Source organism: Salmo salar, chromosome 03, assembly GCF_965601325.2.
Source record: "Salmo salar chromosome 03, fSalSal1, whole genome shotgun sequence".
Taxonomy (NCBI): Eukaryota; Metazoa; Chordata; class Actinopteri; order Salmoniformes; family Salmonidae; genus Salmo; species Salmo salar.
Window position 1 is genome coordinate 101,008,903 of NC_138293.1, and position 21,611 is coordinate 101,030,513.

Genomic DNA, 21,611 nt, shown 5'->3' on the forward strand with positions numbered 1-21,611 from the left:
ACCCGGAATTTGAACTACTCCCCTCTGGGCGCAGGTATAAGGCACCCCTCGGCAGGAAAAACAGAACTAGCGGTGTGATATCTCTCCTAAATAGCTTGGGCTAATGTTCCTATTGACCCAGTAAGACCAGCAGGCTAGTGTTTTTTTATTGTTATGTAACTGTTATGAAAGTTGCATTGTCAATTTGTATTTAAACGCAACTTTGAAAACCCACCTCCCATCTGAAAACACCCACCTCCCATCTGAAAACACACACCTCCCATCTGAAAACACACACCTCCCATCTGAAAACACACACCTCCCATCTGAAAACACACACCTCCCATCTGAAAACACACACCTCCCATCTGAAAACACACACTTCCCATTTGAAAACACACACCTCCCATTTGAAAACACACACCTCCCATTTGAAAACACACCTCCCATTTGAAAACACACCTCCCATTTGAAAACACACCTCCCATTTGAAAACACACCTCCCATTCACAACAGAACCCTCTCATTCTGTTATATTCAACAGTCACACTCACAAATAGGCCGAGATTCAATCTGATCAGGTGTTGTCGACGATGCGGCTTTTAAAAGGCAATGTTACCATGTTTGTAGAGACTGCATTAACTCTACAACACTGCAGATGCTTGAAATGGTGCATCGGTCGGCAGGCACTATGGAATTGAATCCAATTGAACAGGAGATCTCAGTGATATTAGTTCAAACCATGAATAAAAACTAGAGAACCATGTATTGTTGAAGTGATGCAGTTTTATTTGATTAACCTTCCCATCTAATGATACATATCTTCCCCATTCAAATACCAACCTTTCCATTTCCTCCCACAACAAGCTTTAACCCATATGTCCCTTCAGAAAAACTAAAAAGAAGGGGACCCTTTCCCTGTTGACATTTCTCCCCTCCAGAAACCTCCGGGACTCAGGGGGAGCTGAGCAGCGCCCCACCCCAGGTCTCGTGCTTCGATCCTGGGTTGAGGTGGGTGATGGTGACATCCACCGCCTGGACCTTCTGGTACTTGGGAGGGATGGAGCACACCTTATAGCTCACCTCATCTCCTTCCATTGGCACGTATTCCCCCTCGATACTGTAGAGGGAGGAGGGATGAGTGAGAGATGAGAATGCATGCTCATCTTTATCAGTTTTCTCTTTTCCAACTGTCTTCTCTCCTAGAACCACATGTACACAACTTGCCAGACCACAAACATACACTGAGTGTACAACACATTATGGACACTTGTTCTTTCCATGACAGACTGACCAGGTGAATCCAGTGAAAGATATGATCCCTTATTGATGTCACTTGTTAAATCCACTTCAATTAGTATAGATGAAGGGGAGGAGACAGGGTAAAGAAGTGTTTTTAAACCTTGCGACAATTGAGACATGGATTGTGTATGTGTGCTATTCAAAAGGCACACATAAAAAAATAAGAAAATTAAAATCTGTTGTTCTGCCCCTGAACAAGGCAGTTAACCCACTGTTCCCCAGTAGGCCGTCATTGTAAATATGAATTTGTTCTTAACTGACTTGCCTAGTTAAATAAAGGTTCAATTAAAAATAAACATTTTTGAAAAAAATGGTGAATGGGCAAGAACATTTTTTTGTGCCTTGAACAAAGGGCAACTCAATATTAGGAAGGTGTCCATAATGTTTTGTACATTCAGTGACTCGTAAATAACCATCTCCTGCCCTCACTTCGTCCAATCAGATCATGGCTCTCTGTTCCTACTCCCCTCCTCCAAGCTGCAACTCAAGAGGGAGCCACCAACACAGAGAACAGTGAGGAGCTGGACAGAGGCAGACTCAATGCTGCAGGAATGTTTTGAGAATACTGAGTGGAATATGTTTAAAGACTCATCCATCAACATTGAGGAATATACATCGTCAGTCACAGACTTCATTAGGAAATGTGTTGATGATGATGTACCTACAAAATAACAATCCGGACATAAACCAACCAAAAACATTGGATGAACGGAGAAATCCCTGCCATGCTGAGAGCCCATACTGCAGCATTCAATGTCAACAGAACGAACCCCGATGACCTATCCCAACGCGACTCGTACAAGGCCAGCAGGTATGATTAACAGAAGTCCCAGAGGCACCACAGCTATCATAGAGACCATCAGACACAATAACCGCATGCACAAGTCTAAAAGAGTGCCCCAGCTGAAACTGTTCCAGACAGTTTGCAATTACAAAGCTGCAATGCGACCCTCCTCTGTTGGGACAAAAACAAATGATTCAGAAGCAAGTCCAAAACCAGACCCAGAAACTGAATCCACTGAGCCGGAGACAAACAACTTTTCTTGTTATTCACCACGAACCCCAGAGATTCACTATGAACTCAGAGACTGACTATGGGAAACCAGCGTGGAGCTCCACTTGTTCTCTCGACTCCGCTACGACCAGCCAATGACCCTGATAGGCCAATACTCTGATCCCCTGGCACCGCCTCCACTACCATAGAGAAGGATGATTGGGAGATGGGGAGGATGTATAGCACATTGAAAATAATAGAAATCCTTCAGATGAATGGACTTGAACCAACTGCTGGGAGGCACCGACTGCAGTAGCCGGCGGCGGCAGAGTGTGAGCATTTTGAACTTGCTACCTTGAGGTTCAGGACGGGACGCTACGTTCCATTGCTCTTGGGGACTAAAAGTACCGGCTGTACCCACTTCTGATACGGTCGACCACTCGAATAGCCTGCTTTTGAAGGAGAGAGAATCTCCTCTCTAAAGACGGGCACTAGGACCTCAGGGACCAATGACGCCACGATAAAAGGTGGAAGGACACACAGTGAACTGCAGACCGTACCCCTCGTCACCGTCCTCATCACTGGGTGAGTGGGAGCTGCTATTATTTTTTTAATGTGTGTTGAGGCTGTGACCCACAAACTCACTCTGAGATGTGGACAAAGATGTCGCTGCCTCCGTCGGCTGGTGTGATGAAGCCGTGTCCTTTTGTCCGAGAGAAACACTTACATACGCCGCTGAACGAAGGACCCTCCGCTGCACGCTCCGCCCTACACGCGCGCACACACACACACACACACACACACACACACACACACACACACACACACACACACACAATAAAAGGCAGGCAACATTTAAAAAAAGGAACAATGACAAGCTTGCAACACTCATCTAATTATTCAGTGTGAATAAGATTTGATATATTTTGTTTCCATTCTTCATTGTAACCACAACAACGTCACAAATAATTGAACACAAACAATATGAGCAGATTAGTCTTCAATAAAGAAATGTTTTGACCAAGTTAAAACAGAAAGAATGTTGGTACTTATTTATTTTGATCCAAAGCCAGAAATGAGTGAGTCACAGCTTTATGCTGACAAATATAGATTTTGCTGTAAATAGCCTACTAAATAGGCCAAACCTAGATTAATATTAAATTGCCTAAATAAACTAGTACATTTCATTAATTATATAAATGAACTAGCTCAGGTCTTGAAAATATGGGCAATCTTTTTCCCCTCCCTATCCTCGCTGTACTTTCTTTCATTCAGTTTCTTCTTCTCATCAGTAAAGAAGGACTCCGTGTTTCAGAAACTCACTTTCTATAGAGGGGCTGTCACTCTCACACTGTGGTAAATAAAGACAGTTTGTTATTTAGAATGGTTTATTTCTGTTTTTAGAGGGAGAGAAACCAAAAGGACACCATGTCTATTTTTCTAAAATCATCAGTCCACATGTCAAGTGTAATTGAGCCATTGTATTGACCCATGTTCTCTCTCTCTCTCAATTCTGGGACCAACCCGCCAGCTAAATGTTGTTTTGCCTGATGCAGGACTCTAGCGCCAGAGGAGAGAGACTCTCAGACTGAAACATTCCCACCTCCATTCATTTACAAAAGGATAGTGTAAATAGCTGAGCTTGGTGTGAAAAATCCCCCAATTTGTGCCACAGTTTAGACGAGTGACATATCAGCGTTCTAACTCCCCCTTGTGATAGTGTGGTGCAATGACAGAAGTTGAGGCATAAAGATCACAACTTTTAATTGAGGTACCACTTCAGCGTTACGGTGCGGGGCGCAGCGTTACGGTGCGGGGCACAGCGTTACGGTGCGGGGCACAGCGTTACGGTGCGGGGCACAGCGTTACGGTGCGGGGCACAGCGTTACGGTGCGCTGCACAGCGTTACGATACGCTGCACAGCGTTACGATACGCTGCACAGTGTTACGATACGCTGCACAGTGTTACGATATGGGGTGGGGGGTAGTGTTGGCAAACAGTTAGTCAACACATTGCCACTGCCAGGATACACTTCCACACTCCATTCCCCAGGTGGCAGCAGCAACCGGGTCTAGGTGCTGAGCTAAGCCTTGATAAGCACATCAGGTGTTGCCAATTAAGGTGAATATCAGTCGGTGTCCCAGCTGGAAAAACCCTGAGGCTGGAGGTTTACTTTGGTGGCCTTGAGGCCTTTGGTTTGGTCTTTAGTTTGGGCCTTTGGTATGTTTCCTTTTTATCCATTTTAATGTTTCCTCACCATCTGAACCAATAATAATCCTCTTGGACTGACCGACCATGAGGTCAAGAGAGACAGAGCTGGTCCTGGACCAAGGTAAGGTGTCTCCTGGGTAAATGCAGTCAACACCTGGTCACATACGCTTACTTCTCATATTAATGCACACATCCAATCAGATTACAGACCATGTAACTAGGACCCCTAGACATAATGAGTCAGGTTACAGACCATGTAGCTAGGACTCCTAGACATAATGAGTCAGGTTACAGACCATGTAGCTAGGACTCCTAGACATAATGAGTCAGGTTACAGACCATGTAGCTAGGACTAGGACTCCTAGACATAATGAGTCAGGTTACAGACCATGTAGCTACGACTCCTAGACATAATGAGTCAGGTTACAGACCATGTAGCTAGGACCCCTAGACATAATGAGTCAGGTTACAGACCATGTAGCTAGGACCCTAGACATAATGAGTCAGGTTACAGACCATGTAGCTAGGACCCCTAGACATGAGTCAGGTTACAGACCATGTAGCTAGGACTCCTAGACATAATGAGTCAGGTTACAGACCATGTAGCTAGGACTAGGACTCCTAGACATAATGTGTCATGTTACAGACCATGTAGCTAGGACCCCTAGACATAATGAGTCAGGTTACAGACCATGTAACTAGGACTCCTAGACATAATGAGTCAGGTTACAAACCATGTAGCTAGGACTCCTAGACATAATGAGTCAGGTTACAGACCATGTAGCTAGGACTAGGACCCCTAGACATAATGAGTCAGGTTACAGACCATGTAGCTAGGACCCCTAGACATAATGAGTCAGGTTACAGACCATGTAACTAGGACCCCTAGACATAATGAGTCAGGTTACAGACCATGTAGCTAGGACTAGGACTCCTAGACATAATGAGTCAGGTTACAGACCATGTAGCTAGGACCCCTAGACATAATGAGTCAGGTTACAGACCATGTAGCTAGGACTAGGACTCCTAGACATAATGTGTCAGGTTACAGACCATGTAGCTAGGACTCCTAGACATAATGAGTTAAGCAGTTTCATAACTATTGAATTATAACACTAACTGGGTGTGTGTGTGTGTGTGTGTGTGTGTGTGTGTGTGTGTGTGTGTGTGTGTGGTGTGTGTGTGTGTGTATGTACTCACGCGGAGCAGGTCCTAGTACGTCTGGTTGGCAGGGGGCTGGGTATGAGGTAACCTCTCATGGGGGAGGGGGAACGGTCTCGGTGCCGGGAGGCTGGCGGGCACAGGGACCCAGGGGACACCGGAGAGACCGGGGAGCCAGGGGACCTGGAGGTCAGGGGAGGGGTCGTAGAGCATGGGGATACTGACCCCTGGATGGGCTTTGTTTCAGAAGACATTGTGGGAGGAAGGGCAGTCGTGACAACCACCTAGAGTAGACAGACGGACAGAAAGAGGCAGACAGGAGAGGAGAGAAAGGGAGGAGAAACCCATTTTAGTTGTTATACTAATAGACCTGATAATAACATCACAGTTCCAAATAGCCCTCTAAACAGTTTACAATAGACAGGAGAGGTGGATGTCGTAACTACAGAGAATACTAAGAGATAAGAGGGAGGGAGGGGTGGATCATTTTTGTCCTTCCCTCCAAACTCTTCCACTTTCATTTCCTGTTCCACTGTCTCGGAAATGTATTTGGTCTGTCATTTCTTCCCTAGCCTGGGTACCAGTCTGTTTGTGCCATTATGCCACTGTTAGACATGACAAGACGTATTAGCATGATGCACAAACAGAACTGGGACGTGACTAGGCTATTTCCTCTCTACTATGATAGATCAGTAGATCTGGGACCAGGCTAATTCCACTCTACTATGATAGATCAGTAGATCTGGGACCAGGCTAATTCCACTCTACTATGATAGACCAGTAGATCTGGGACCAGGCTATTTCCACTCTACTATGATAGATCAGTAGATCTGGGACCAGGCTATTTCCACTCTATTAGACTCACACTGAAAACTGTCCATCAGCTACATAGGCACAAGCCTGACTGCAGACACACAAACACACCCACTCAAACCCTGGCTGTCCAATCAGTGTCCTCCTAGGACATTAAGAATCCTCTTCACCATGGCAACACCAATCAAAGAGCTGCCAGGTTCTAGCCCATGGGGCCTGTTCAGGAGGGTTTAACATTACAGACCATTCAGATAGAAATGTGTAGAACACATTTTATATATACAGTTGAAGTCTGAAGTTTACATACACTTAGGTTGGAGTCAATAAAACTTGTTTTTCAACCCCATCACAAATTTCTTGTTAACAAACTATAGTTTTGGCAAGTCAGTTAGGACATCTACTTTGTGCATGACACAAGTCATTTTTCCAACAATAGTTTAAAGACAGATTATTTCACTTATAATTCACTGTATCACAATTCCAGTTGGCCAGAAGCTTACATACACTAAGTTGACTGTGCCTTTAAACAGCTTGGAAAATTGCAGAAAATGTCATGGCTTTAGAAGCTTCTGATAGGCTAATTGACATAATTTGAGTCAATTGGAGGTGTACCTGTGGATGTATTTCAAGGCCTACCTTCAAACTCAGTGCCTCTTTGCTTGACATCATTGGAAAATCTAAAGAAATCAGCCAAGACATCAGAAAACAATTCTAGACCTCCACAAGTCTGGTTCATCCTTGGGAGCAATTTCCAAATGCCTGAAGGTACCACATTCATCTGTACAAACAATAGTTTGGGACCACGCAGCCGTCATACCGCTCAGGAAGGAGACGCGTTCTGTCTCCTAGAGATTAACGTACTTTGGTGCGAAAAGTGCAAATCAATCCGAGAACAAAACGCAAAGGACCTTGTGAAGATGCTGGAGGAAACAGGTACAAAAGTATCTATATCCACAGTAAAACGAGTCCTATATCAACATAACCTGAAAGGTCACTCAGCAAGGAAGAAGCCACTATTCCAAAACCGCCATAAAAAAGCCAGACTACGGTTTGCAACTGCACATGGGGACAAAGATCATACTTTTTGGATTAGTGTCCTCTGGTCTGATGAATCCAAAATAGAACTGTTTGGCCAAAATGACCATCGTTATGTTTGTAGGAAAAAGGGGGAGGCTTGCAAGCCGAAGAACACCATCCCAACCGTGAAGCACGGGGGTGGCAGCATCATGTTGTGGGGGTGCTTTGCTGCAGGAGGGACTGGTGCACCTCACAAAATAGATGAGGCAAGAAAATTATGTGGATATATTGAAGCAACATCTCAAGACATCAATCAGGAAGTTAAAGCTTGGTCGCAAATGGGTCTGCCAAATGGACAATGACCCCAAGGATACTTCCAAAGTTGTGGGAAAATGGCTTAAGGACAACAAAATCAAGGTATTGGAGTGGACTTCACAAAGCCCTGACCTCAATCCTATAGAACATTTGTGGGCAAAACTGAAAAAGCGTGTGCGAGCAGGGAGGCCTACAAACCTGACTCAGTTAAACCAGCTCTGTCAGGAGGAATGGGCCAAAATTCACCCAACTTATTGTGGGAAGCTTGTGGAAGGCTATCCGAAACGTTTGACCCAAGTTAAACAATTTAAAGGCAATGCTACCAAATACAAATTGAGTGTGTAAACTTCTGACCCACTAGGAATGTGATGAAAAAATTAAAAGCTGAAATAAATAATTCCCTCTACTATTATTCTGACATTTCACATTCTTAAAATAAAAATGGTGACTCTAACTGACCAAAGACAGGGAATTTTTACTAGGATTAAATGTCAGGAATTGTGAAATACTGAGTTTAAATGTATTTGGCGAAGGTGTATGTAAACTTCCAACTCCAACTGTATGTCATTCAGCAAACGCTTTTATCCAAAGCAACTTAGTCATGCGTGCCAACATTTACCATATGGGTGGTCCCTGGGATTGAACCCACTATCCTGGTGTTGCAAGAGTCATACTCTACCAACCGAGCTATGCTCTACCAAATTCTACCGGAATTTAAAATTGATTCAATTCAGATTTTGTGTCACTGGCCTACACACAATACCCGATCATGTTAAAGTTAAATAATGTTTTTAGAAATGTTTACAAATTATTTAAAAATGTTTTGAGTCAATAAGTATTCAACCCCTTTGTTATGGCAAGCCTAAAGTTAAAGAGTAAAAATGTCCTTAACAAGTCATATAATAAGTTGCATGGAGTCACTGTGTGCAATAACAGTGTTTAATGACCACATCTATGTACCCCACACATACATTTATCTGTAAGGACCCTCAGTCGAGCAGTGAATTTCATACACAGATTCAACCACAAAGACCATGGAGGTTTTCCAATGCCTCGTAAAGAAGGGCACCTATTGGTCGATGGGTAAAAAAACAAACAGACATTGAACATCCCTTTGAGCATGGTGAAGTTATTAATTACACTTTGGATGGTGTATCAATACACCCAGTCACTACAACTCAGTTGCCAGAGAGAAAGGAAACCCGTCAGTTTCACCATGAAGCCAACGGTGACATTAAAACAGTATGGAAAATAAATTAACTTTATGTCCTGAAAAGAAAGCGTCGTTTGGGGCAAATCCAACACAACTCATCACTGAGTACCACTCTTCATATTTTCATGCATGGTGGTGGTGGCATAATGTTATGGGTATGCTTGTCATCAGCAAGGACTAGGGAGTCTTTTAGGACAAAAATGAACAGAATAGAGGCAAAATCCTAGAGAAAATCCTGGTTCAGTCTGCTTTCCACCAGACACTGGGGAAAATTCACTTGCTCAAGAGCAAGCAGTAAAGCTTCATGTGACACCAATGTTGCTTTGTAGCCTCTACAGATGAAGCACTATGGAGTCTTAAAGCAGGCCTGTAGCCTCTATAGATGAAGCACTATGGAGTCTTAAAGGAAGCCTGTGTAAGGCCAAAAAGGCATATATATGCTAACTTTGCTTAATTATTTCTCCATTGTGCTTTTAGATACAAACGCCAAATATGTCAACAATCTTTCCGCCAAAGGACTATTCTATGGTTTACGTTTCCTGAAAACCCCCAAACTATTTTTTGGGGACTAGGTTTTTTGAGGAATCACTTATGTAGTGCACTACTTTTGACCAGGGCCAATACGGAAGAGGGTGCTATAGGGTTCCCTCCACAGGGAAGAGGGTGCTATAGGGTTCCCTCCACAGGGAATAGGGTACCATTTTGGATACATTCCCTGTATAAACTGACCCTCCTCCTCTGGCTGCAATTGAGATAGTTCCATTGTGTCCATCTGGTTGACATGTGTGGCTATTTTACACACACACATACACACACACACACACACACACACACACACACACTGGTTTCAGTAGCGATCAGACCCATGGAATATTCCACCAGAGACCAATGCTGATCTCTACATCTCTGTGTGTGTGTGGCCTATATTTTTGGTTTTTGAATAACCTCCATCAATATTACCAGTCAGACAGGTTTAGCAGTACTGCTACCATAACATACATAAATACACCATCACGGTGATTATCATCACTGTCCCTTCCCTCATGTCTGTATAGGATCAGACACAGTTAAACCTCTTGGAGTTGACACTATGTAGTGTGTCCACAATGGAAACAAGTCAACACGTTGAGTTATCCTCCATGATTCTAGATGCAGTGTTTCCACTTGAGTAGCTGAATTATAGTCTGTACCGGTGAATCACTGTTTAATAGTGTAGACACTAACCAGTAGGACACGACAGCTGAATTATAGTCTGTACCAGTGAATCACTGTTTAATAGTGTGGACACTAACCAGCAGGACACTACAGGTGAATTATAGTCTGTACCGGTGAATCACTGTTTAATAGTGTGGACACTAACCAGCAGGACACTACAGATGAAATATAGTCCTTACCAGTGAATCACTGTTTAATAGTGTAGACACTAACCAGCAGGACACTACATCTCAGTTGTTTTACAGCTTGATTTTTTTCAGCTTTATTTAACCAGGTAGGCCAGTTGAGAACAAGTTCTCATTTACAACTGCGACCTGGCCAAGATAAAGCAAAGCAGTGTGACACAAACAACACAGAGTTACACAAACAAACGTACAGTCAATAACACTGTACATTGACTGTACGTTTGTAGAAAATCTGAATACAGAAAATCTATATACAGTGTGCAAATGAAGTAAGAAGGTAAGGCAATAAATAGGCCATAGTAGCGTATTAATTACAATTTAGCAATTAACACTGGAGTGAGATGTGCAGATGAGGATGTGCAAGTAGAAATACTGGTAGAAATACTGGTAGAAATACTGGTAGAAATACTGGTGTGCAAAAAAGCAGAAAAAAAAAGATAAAAAATATGAGGATGAGGTAGGTAGTTGGTTGGATGGGCTATTTACATGATGATGAAGCTGCTGAAACGTTGGTGACCTTCAGAGAGAATGTTCCTATTTTCTTCAAAGTAACTGGCTGTGGCCAATCACAGCAACAGGTTGACATAACGGAGGAGATTCAGCTGGTTCTAGTAGTGAACACAGCAGGTTGACATAACGGAGGAGATTCAGCTGGTTCTAGTAGTGAACACTGCAACAGGTTGACATAACGGAGGAGATTCAGCTGGTTCTAGTAGTGAACACAACAACAGGTTGACATAACGGAGGAGATTCAGCTGGTTCTAGTAGTGAACACAGCAGGTTGACATAACGGAGGAGATTCAGCTGGTTCTAGTAGTGAACACAGCCAGGTTGACATAACGGAGGAGATTCAGCTGGTTCTAGTAGTGAACACAGCAGGTTGACATAACGGAGGAGATTCAGCTGGTTCTAGTAGTGAACACAGCAACAGGTTGACATAATGGAGGAGATTCAGCTGGTTCTAGTAGTGAACACAGCAACAGGTTGACATAACGGAGGAGATTCAGCTGGTTCTAGTAGTGAACACAGCAACAGGTTGACATAACGGAGGAGATTCAGCTGGTTCTAGTAGTGAACACATCAACAGGTTGACATAATGGAGGAGATTCAGCTGGTTCTAGTAGTGAACACAGCAACAGGTTGACATAACGGAGGAGATTCAGCTGGTTCTAGTAGTGAACACAGCAGGTTGACATAACGGAGGAGATTCAGCTGGTTCTAGTAGTGAACACAGCAACAGGTTGACATAATGGAGGAGAATCAGCTGGTTCTAGTAGTGAACACAGCAACAGGTTGACATATAATGGAGGAGATTCAGCTGGTTCTAGTAGTGAACACAGCAGGTTGACATAATGGAGGAGATTCAGCTGGTTCTAGTAGTGAACACAGCAGGTTGACATAACGGAGGAGATTCAGCTGGTTCTAGTAGTGAACACAGCAACAGGTTGACATAACGGAGGAGATTCAGCTGGTTCTAGTAGTGAACACATCAACAGGTTGACATAACGGAGGAGATTCAGCTGGTTCTAGTAGTGAACACAGCAGGTTGACATAACGGAGGAGATTCAGCTGGTTCTAGTAGTGAACACAGCAATAGGTTGACATAATGGAGGAGAATCAGCTGGTTCTAGTAGTGAACACAGCAACAGGTTGACATAACGGAGGAGATTCAGCTGGTTCTAGTAGTGAACACAGCAGGTTGACATAACGGAGGAGATTCAGCTGGTTCTAGTAGTGAACACAACAACAGGTTGACATAACGGAGGAGATTCAGCTGGTTCTAGTAGTGAACACAACAACAGGTTGACATAACGGAGGAGATTCAGCTGGTTCTAGTAGTGAACACAGCAACAGGTTGACATAATGGAGGAGAATCAGCTGGTTCTAGTAGTGAACACAACAACAGGTTGACATAATGGAGGAGAATCAGCTGGTTCTAGTAGTAGTCTTTCTGGTCTGTGTTTGTCCTATCAGCTGTCTCAGTCTCACGTCAGAATTAGATGTTCATCCATGTTTCTCAAACATCACATTTTGTGTTTATGGTGAAGTTTAGGCATTAACTCTGAATAGTTAAGGATAGGCTTAAAACACACACACACACACACCACACACACACACCACACACACACACACACACACACACACACACACACACACACACACACACACACACACACACACACACACACACACACACACACACACACCATGGGTAGAGACACAGCTAGTCCCCCCTCCCCTTCTCTTTCTCCCCACCCCTATCCTTCCTTCCCACACCATCCTCAGGGAGGAAACCAGGAACAGGACTGGCGCTTCCTGGAAAACACAAATCAGGAAGTGCCCAAGTCTCTTCTTGCCCAGTCACCGGAGATTAAATACCTTTAACTAAACTGAGAAATGTCCTTCTGTTCTATTTAGTTCTACTCTTCCTGCAAAGGGTGAAGCAAGGAGCAGCAGAAGATGTAAAGCAGTAGTCAGACTGAGACTGCCATCTAGGACCTCTATACCAGGCCGTGTCAGAGGAAGGCCCCAAAAATTGTCCAAGACTTCAGCAACCCAAGTCATAGACTGTTCTCTCTGCTACCGCATGGCAAACAGTACCGATGCACCAAGTCAGGAACCAACAGGACCCTGAACAGCTTCTACCTCCCAAGCCATCAGACTGCTAAATAGTTAGTTCAATATTTAACCAAGCCATAAGGCTGCTAAATAGTCCGTCTGGGTAGATAGTTGGTATTGACCCTTTTTGCACTACACTTCTTTACTCATCACATATGCTGCTGCTACTGTTTATTATCAATCCTGTTGCCTAGTCACTTTATTCCTAGTTACAGAGCCTTCAAGAAATGATTCACACCCCTTGACTTTCCTCACATGTTTGTGTGTTACAGCCTGAATTCAAAATTGATTAAATTTGAGATGTGTCACTGACCTACACTTAATACCCCATAATGAGAAAGTTAAATATCGTTTTTAGAAATGTTAACAAATTAATAAGCATAAATGTCTTGAGTCAATAAGTATTCAACTCCGTTGTTATGGAAACGCCTAAATAAGTTCAGGAGTAAAAATGTGCTTAACAAGTCACATAATAAGTTACAAGGACTCAGTCTGTGTGCAATAATAGTGTTTAACATAATCTTTGAATCACCACCTCATCTCTGTACCCCACATATACAATTATCTGTAAGGTCCCTCAGTCGAGTAGTGAATTTCAAACACAGATTCAACCACAAAGACCAGGGAGGTTTTCCACTGCCATGCAACAAAAAAAAAAGACATTTAAAACCCCTTTGAACATGGTGAAGTTATTAATTACACTTTGGATGGTGCATCAATACACCCAGTCACTTCAAAGATACAGGCATCCTTCCTAACTCAGTTGCCTGAGAGGAAGAAAACTACTCAGGGATTTCACCATGAGGCCAATGGTGACTTTAAAGCAGTTACAGAGTTTATTGGCTGTGATAGGAGAAATCTGAGGATGGATCAACAACATTGTAGTTACTCCACAATACTAACCTAAGTGACAGAGTGAAAAAAAGGAAGCCTGTTCAGAGTACAAATATTTAAAAACATGCATCCTGTTTACAACAAGGTACTAAAGTAAAACTGTAAATAATGTGGCAAAGAACTGTACTTAATGTCCTGAATACAAAGTGTTATGTTTGGGGCAAATCCAATACAACACATCACTGAGTACCACTTCATATTTTGAGAACAAAAATAAACTGAACAGAGCTAAGCACAGGCATAATCCTAGAGGAAAACCTGGTTCAGTCTGCTTTCTCCAGAGAGATGGGAGATGAATTCACCTTTCAGTAGGACAGTAACCTAAAACACAAGGCCAAATATACACTGGAGTTGCTTACCAAGATGATATTGAATGTTCCTGAGGTGCCTAGTTACAGTTTTGACTTAAAAATCGGTTTGAAAATGTATGAGCAAGACTTGAAAATGGCTGTCTAGCAATGATCAACAACCAACTTGACAGAGCTTGAAGAATTGTTTTTATAATAATGTGCAAACATTGTACAATCCAGGTGTGCAAAGCTCTTAGAGAATTAACCAGATAGACTCACAGCTGTAATCACTACCAAAGGTAATGCTAACACGCATTGACTCAGGGGTCAGTGCATGTACCTCCATTACCTCGTACCCCTGCACATTGACTCAGTACTGGTACCCTGTGTATATAGCCAAGTTATCACGGACTCAGTACTGGTACCCCGTGTATATAGCCAAGTTATCACGGACTCAGTACTGGTACCCCATGTATATAGCCAAGTTATCATTGACTCAGTACTGGTACCCCATGTATATAGCCAAGTTATCACGGACTCAGTACTGGTACCCCATGTATATAGCCAAGTTATCATTGACTCAGTACTGGTACCCCATGTATATAGCCAAGTTATCATGGACTCAGTACTGGTACCCCATGTATATAGCCAAGTTATCATGGACTCAGTACTGGTACCCCATGTATATAGCCAAGTTATCATTGACTCAGTACTGGTACCCCATGTATATAGCCAAGTTATCATTGACTCAGTACTGGTACCCCGTGTATATAGCCAAGTTATCATTGACTCAGTACTGGTACCCCATGTATATAGCCAAGTTATCATGGACTCAGTACTGGTACCCTGTGTATATAGCCAAGTTATCATTGACTCTGTACTGGTACCCTGTGTATATAGCCAAGTTATCATGGACTCAGTACTGGTACCCCATGTATATAGTCAAGTTATCATTGACTCTGTACTGGTACCCCGTGTATATAACCAAGTTATCATGGACTCTGTACTGCTACCCCATGTACATATAGCCAAGTTATCATGGACTCTGTACTGCTACCCCATGTACATATAGCCAAGTTATCATGGACTCTGTACTGCTACCCCATGTACATATAGCCAAGTTATCATGGACTCTGTACTGGTACCCCATGTACATATAGCCAAGTTATTATTGACTCTGTACTGGTACCCCATGTACATATAGCCAAGTTATCATGAACTCTGTACTGGTACCCCATGTACATATAGCCAAGTTATCATTGACTCTGTACTGGTACCCCATGTACATATAGCCAAGTTATCATTGACTCTGTACTGGTACCCCATGTACATATAGCCAAGTTATCATTGACTCTGTACTGGTACCCCATGTACATATAGCCAAGTTATCATTGACTCTGTACTGATACCCCATGTACATATAGCCAAGTTATCATTGACTCGGTACTGATACCCCATGTACATATAGCCAAGTTATCATTGACTCGGTACTGATACCCCATGTACATATAGCCAAGTTATCATTGACTCGGTACTGATAGCCCGTGTATTTATTCCTCATGTTTTTTTCTCTCTGAATTGTTGGAAAGGGCCCATAAGCATTTCACTGCTAGACTACACCTGTTGTTTACCAAGCATGTAAAAAATTACATTTGATTTATAGCATGGAGGGACAGAGACACAGAAATATTGTGGGTTACAATGCTGTGGGTCAGACTGATCTGAGCTAGCGGCTAATAGCTAACAATGCTAATGCTAACAGTTTCATAACACCCTTGTGGGTCAGACTGATCTGAGTTAGCGGCTAATAGCTAATTAGTGATGCACCAATATGACATTTTTGGCCGATACCGATATATTTTCCTTGCCAAAAAAAACGATGCCGATATAAAAATATTTTGAGGCCTTTTAAGCATTCTAGTACAGTTAAATACTTAACACACACACATGGACGCAGCGGTCTAAGGCACTGCATCTCAGTGCAAGAGGCATCACTACAGATCCTGGTTCAAATCCAGGCTGTATCACATCCGGCCGTGATTGGGAGTCCCATAGGGCGGCGCACAATTGGCTCAGCGTCGTCCGGACCGTCATTGTAAATAACGATATATCATGCATCTCTATAGATAATAGTTTCATAACACCATCGTCAGGCTGACAGGAGCTAGAGGCTAACAGCTAATGTGTCTATGTCTTTGTGCCTGTTCAACAACAGAGAGGCTAACAGGTGTGTCTATGTCTTTGTGCCTCTTCAACAACAGAGAAGGTAACAGCTAATGTGTCCATGTCTGTGTCTGTTCAACAACAGAGAGGGTAACAGGTGTGTCCATGTCTTTGTGCCTCTTCAACAACAGAGAAGGTAACAGCTAATGTGTCTTTCTGTTCAACAACACACAGCGGGAGTCTGGAGGGATGTAGCCAACTCACAGCGCTCTCTAAGAAAACACAGAAAAGACACTAACTCTCAGACTGTCTGACTTCATGTCTCTCTGTCTGCCTGTCTGTCTGCCCCCCCATCCGTCCACATTGTAACTCAATACCTTTAGTAACACAACCCTTCTACTCTGTCAAGATCCTTCTAAACATTATGGTTCCTGATATCACATTCACAAACAGCTGAAATGTTTTGATAATACAGCACACACACACACTTAGTGTGAGTGAGCAGTCATAATACTGTACAAAGGCAAGGTTCCCAGGACTGTGTCCTAAATGGCAGCCTATTCTCTATGTTTTACACTACTTGACCAGGGCCCATAAGGCTCCAGTCCAAAGTAGGTCACTATGGAGGGATTAGGGTGCCATTTAGGGCACAAAACAGAACTGTACACATTTACCCGGACAAACACAGAGGATTTACTGTACAGCATTTCTATGACACTTAGAACTTCCCCCACACACATCTACTTCCCCATTCCCAGACCTTGGAGTGGTAGAGACACATCTACTTCCCCATTCCCAGACCTCGGAGTGGTAGAGACACATCTACTTCCCCATTCCCAGACCTCGGAGTGGTAGAGACACATCTACTTCCCCATTCCCAGACCTCGGAGTGGTAGAGACACATCTACTTCCCCATTCCCAGACCTCGGAGTAGTAGAGACACACATCTTCTTCCCCATTCCCAGACCTCGGAGTGGTAGAGACACATCTACTTCCCCATTCCCAGACCTCGGAGTGGTAGAGACACACATCTACTTCCCCATTCCCAGACCTCGGAGTGGTAGACACGACACATCTACTTCCCCATTCCCAGACCTCGGAGTGGTAGACACATCTACTTCCCCATTCCCAGACCTCGGAGTGGTAGAGACACATCTACTTCCCCATTCCCAGACCTCGGAGTGGTAGAGACATCTACTTCCCCATTCCCAGACCTCGGAGTGGTAGACACATCTACTTCCCCATTCCCAGACCTCGGAGTGGTAGAGACACATCTACTTCCCCATTCCCAGACCTCGGAGTGGTAGAGACACATCTACTTCCCCATTCCCAGACCTCGGAGTGGTAGAGACATCTTCTTCCCCATTCCCAGACCTCGGAGTGGTAGAGACATCTTCTTCCCCATTCCCAGACCTCGGAGTGGTAGAGACCACCTTAACCTTATACCTCACTGTAACTTTTACTCCCTCCCCTCTCCATCTATTATCTTTCTCCACCCCCATATCTCTTCCTCATTCTACCTTTCCTCCCCCTCTACTTCTATTATGTAGTTATTTCCTCCCCCTCTACTTCTATTATGTAGTTATTTCCTCTCTCACACCTATTATCCTCCCCCTCTGTCTCTCCCCTCCTATTATCCTCCCCCTCTGTCTCTCCCCTCCTATTATCCTCCCCCTCTGTCTCTCCCCTCCTATTATCCTCCCCCTCTGTCTCTCCCCCTCTGTCTCTCCCCTCCTATTATCCTCCCCCTCTGTCTCTCCCCTCCTATTATCCTCCCCCTCTGTCTCTCCCCCTCTGTCTCTCCCCTCCTATTATCCTCCCCCTCTGTCTCTCCCCTCCTATTATCCTCCCCCTCTGTCTCTCCCCCTCTGTCTCTCCCCTCCTATTATCCTCCCCCTCTGTCTCTCCCCTCCTATTATCCTCCCCTCCTACTTTCGTCTTATTGCCCACTAGGGACCATTAGCACAGAGCACTAGTCTACAGAACACTAGCCTTCTAGAACCATTCATATTGACAACAGAACACTAGTCTACAGAACACTAGTCTTCTAGAACCATTCATATTGACAGCAGAACACTAGCCTTCTAAAACCATTAATATTGACAGCAGAACACTAGTCTACAGAACACTAGTCTTCTAGAACCATTCATATTGACAGCAGAACACTAGTCTACAGAACACTAGCCTTCTAGAACCATTCATATTGACAGCAGAACACTAGCCTTCTAAAACCATTCATATTGACAGCAGAACACTAGTCTACAGAACACTAGTCTACAGAACACTAGTCTTCTAGAACCATTCATATTGACAGCAGAACACTAGTCTACAGTGACAATAGAACACTAGCCTTCTAGAACCATTCATATTGACAATAGAACACTAGCCTTCTAGAACCATTCATATTGACAGCAGAACACTAGCTTTCTAGAACCATTCATATTGACAGCAGAACACTTGCCTTCTAGAACCATTCATATTGACAGCAGAACACTAGTCTTCTAGAACCATTCATATTGACAGCAGAACACTAGTCTTCTAGAACCATTCATATTGACAGCAGAACACTAGCCTTCTAGAACCATTCATATTGACAGCAGAACACTAGTCTTCTAGAACCATTCATATTGACAATAGAACACTAGTCTACAGAACATTAGCCTTCTAGAACCATTCATATTGACAGCAGAACACTAGCCTTCTAGAACCATTCATATTGACAATAGAACACTAGTCTACAGAACACTAGCCTTCTAGAACCATTCATATTGACAGCAGAACACTAGCCTTCTAGAACCATTCATATTGACAGCAGAACACTAGTCTTCTAGAACCATTCATATTGACAGCAGAACACTAGTCTTCTAGAACCATTCATATTGACAGCAGAACACTAGTCTTCTAGAACCATTCATATTGACAATAGAACACTAGTCTACAGAACATTAGCCTTCTAGAACCATTCATATTGACAGCAGAACACTAGCCTTCTAGAGCCATTCATATTGACAATAGAACACTAGTCTACAGAACATTAGCCTTCTAGAACCATTCATATTGACAGCAGAAAACTGGGATTTCCACCAGTCAGGACATTTAAGTATTTTGTTTGTTAGGGCATGTTAGTGTTTTGTTTGTTAGGGCATCCACCAACACGCACGCAACCCCCCATTCGCCCCCCTAAACTACCCCGCCCCCACGCAACCCACTCCCGCCCTAATTTACAACTACACATATTTAAATAAATAAAAATATGCTTCACTTCGTTTTGAATCCAAATCAGTTAATCAATCATTAATGGGTATGATTTAGACTTAATTATGAAAAATCTATGTAAAATAGCCAACTACAGTTATTTTGATTGTATCGAGCGACTGCACTGATTTTCATCAATAATGTAGGCTAACAGCGTAACTGTTTCTAAATGCTGTACGATATAAATGCTGTACGCATTATATGAATGGCATTAATGAATCAATCATGTTTGCGCAAGGCTTTGAAGTGAAGCGCGTCACCACTCACCTTTTCTGAACTTTTCCGTGGAGGAAACAAAAACACTTTCCTTTTGAGGTCGAGCAGCAGATAATGGATAAAACTACCCCCCTACAGTCTGAGATTGGAATCAGTCAATTGGTAACCTTTTCTCACAACAAAACACTTATCTGGGAGAATAGATGGGACATGTGAAGTCCACGACAGCAGTGAAGCTGGGTTTGTTTCTCCGTTCGTTTCGGTGCGAGTCCCGATGGGCAGGACCCACTAGCTTCCATCTACCGATGACATCATCATGGAGTAGACTAATCAGTACCGTAACTCACCGAAAGGATCTGAATCTAAACCCCCACAACGGAGATACATGGCTTCAGTAGCACTCGATATCGATCGTCCAGCTCTCCGTGCGGCACGTTAGGACGCCAAAATATTGTCTCCAAGTGCAAAAGTCAACCTTTACCTTACGCAACATGAGCCTAGAGTAAAGGATTTGACTTTACCAACAGATCTAGGAACAGATTACCAGGCCATTGGTCGAGTTCCTGTCTCACTACATTACAGACACATGCCAGATTTTACAACGTCTGGATTTTTTATTTTTATTTTACCTTTATTTAACTAGGCAAGTCAGTTAAGAACAAATTCTTATTTACAATGACGGCCTACCCCGGTCAAACCCTCACCAGGACTGAAACCCAGCTTTAACCTACCATTAGGGTAACAGTTTGCCCATTCCCCTAATATTTGTATTTAACTGACTTGCCTAGTTAAATAAAAAGATTAGGTGAATGGGCAAACTGTTACCCTGTGGGCTTCAAGTGGGTGGTATTCACTAGAAACCAAACAGAAGCCAACAGGCCAAAACAGGGAGGGACTAACCTGTGCACACCGTAGTAAAAAATGTCTCGCAACGACAAGGAGTTTTTATTGGACAAATTCACAGAGGTCACTCTCTGTTCCATCCCGTTTGCTTCCGTTTTTGGGAAGTGGGAATCCTGGTAATTACTAGTCTATCATCCTGAACACCCACTTCCACCACATACTGACCTCTGACATCACCTACTAAGGAAATAACCTTCATAACATTGTTAAATGTAACAAGACATTATTTATAAAAAAAGGCAATCTAATATTAATATGGTTTGTGAACTCTAGAATTTGTTTGCAAGCATGATATCTGTACAAAACACTCTAACATGCCCTAACAAACAAAACACTAACGTGTCCTAACAAACGAAATACTAACATGCCCTAACAAACAAAACACTAAGACATGCCCTAACAAACAAAACACTGAGACATGCCCTAACAAACAAAACACTGAGACATGCCCTAACAAACAAAACACTGAGACATGTCCTAACAAACAAAACACTGAGACATGCCCTAACAAACAAAACACTCCAACATGCCCTAACAAACAAAACACTGAGACATGCCCTAACAAACAAAACACTCCAACATGCCCTAACAAACAAAACACTGAGACATGTCCTAACAAACAAAACACTGAGACATGCCCTAACAAACAAAACACTGAGACATGCCCTAACAAACAAAACACTGAGACATGCCCTAACAAACAAAACACTAACGTGTCCTAACAAACGAAATACTAACATGCCCTAACAAACAAAACACTAAGACATGCCCTAACAAACAAAACACTGAGACATGCCCTAACAAACAAAACACTGAGACATGCCCTAACAAACAAAACACTGAGACATGCCCTAACAAACAAAAC

The 21,611-nt window shown here is 43.1% G+C and overlaps 1 protein-coding gene across 1 annotated transcript; it reads right to left on the reverse strand.

The window, feature by feature from the left end:
- Window positions 1-745: 745 nt before the first annotated feature.
- On the reverse strand, window positions 746-20,153 carry LOC106595384 (calcium-regulated heat stable protein 1). Its single transcript, XM_082972957.1, has 4 exons — window positions 19,895-20,153; window positions 5,688-5,932; window positions 2,921-3,043; window positions 746-1,099 (listed from the first exon to the last, which is right to left on the reverse strand). Exons 2-4 carry the CDS (start codon window positions 5,900-5,902, stop codon window positions 934-936), a joined length of 504 nt encoding a protein of 167 aa, XP_082829083.1. The 5' UTR covers window positions 5,903-5,932; window positions 19,895-20,153; the 3' UTR covers window positions 746-933.
- Between the last annotated feature and the right edge of the window lie 1,458 nt (window positions 20,154-21,611).

Excerpts from the sequence above, each read along its gene's own strand:
- LOC106595384 (XM_082972957.1), bottom strand. The coding sequence starts at position 5,902 with ATGTCTTCTGAAACAAAGCCCATCCAGGGGTCAGTATCCCCATGCTCT. Across the intron at positions 3,044-5,687 it reads CGTACTAGGACCTGCTCCGC|GGCGGAGCGTGCAGCGGAGG; the intron begins GTGAGTACATAC and ends GCGCGCGTGTAG. Across the intron at positions 1,100-2,920 it reads ATCTTTGTCCACATCTCAGA|TATCGAGGGGGAATACGTGC; the intron begins GTGAGTTTGTGG and ends CTCCCTCTACAG.